At 69.6% G+C, this 250-nt stretch overlaps 1 protein-coding gene across 1 annotated transcript in view; it reads left to right on the top strand.

The window, feature by feature from the left end:
* LOC119591754 (peptidyl-alpha-hydroxyglycine alpha-amidating lyase 2-like) overlaps nt 1-250 on the top strand; it is a 13,265-nt gene that overhangs the window by 4,716 nt on the left and 8,299 nt on the right. Inside the window, 1 exon segment of the mRNA XM_037940501.1 lies at nt 46-185. Coding sequence (XP_037796429.1) covers nt 46-185 — 140 coding nt within the window.

Below are 250 nucleotides of genomic sequence, written 5' to 3' on the forward strand. Positions count from 1 at the left end.
GAACCGGACAGCAGTTCGCGCCCACCACCCTCTCCCCCTCCGCAGGGCGCGCCCCCCGTGGCCCACCCCCGCGAGGTGCGCGGCTGGGGCGAGGAGCTCGGCATCGGGCAGGTGGCGGGCGTGAGCGTGGACCCCGACGGCCACCCCGTCGTGTTCCACCGCGGAGGCAGAGTCTGGGATTACACGTAAGTAGCTCTCTGCTTCCTTTCGTTCGCCTCGCTTCCTCTCTGTCGCATTCTGACTCTCGCTC

The sequence above is a fragment of the Penaeus monodon genome, chromosome 29, assembly GCF_015228065.2.
Source record: "Penaeus monodon isolate SGIC_2016 chromosome 29, NSTDA_Pmon_1, whole genome shotgun sequence".
Taxonomy (NCBI): Eukaryota; Metazoa; Arthropoda; class Malacostraca; order Decapoda; family Penaeidae; genus Penaeus; species Penaeus monodon.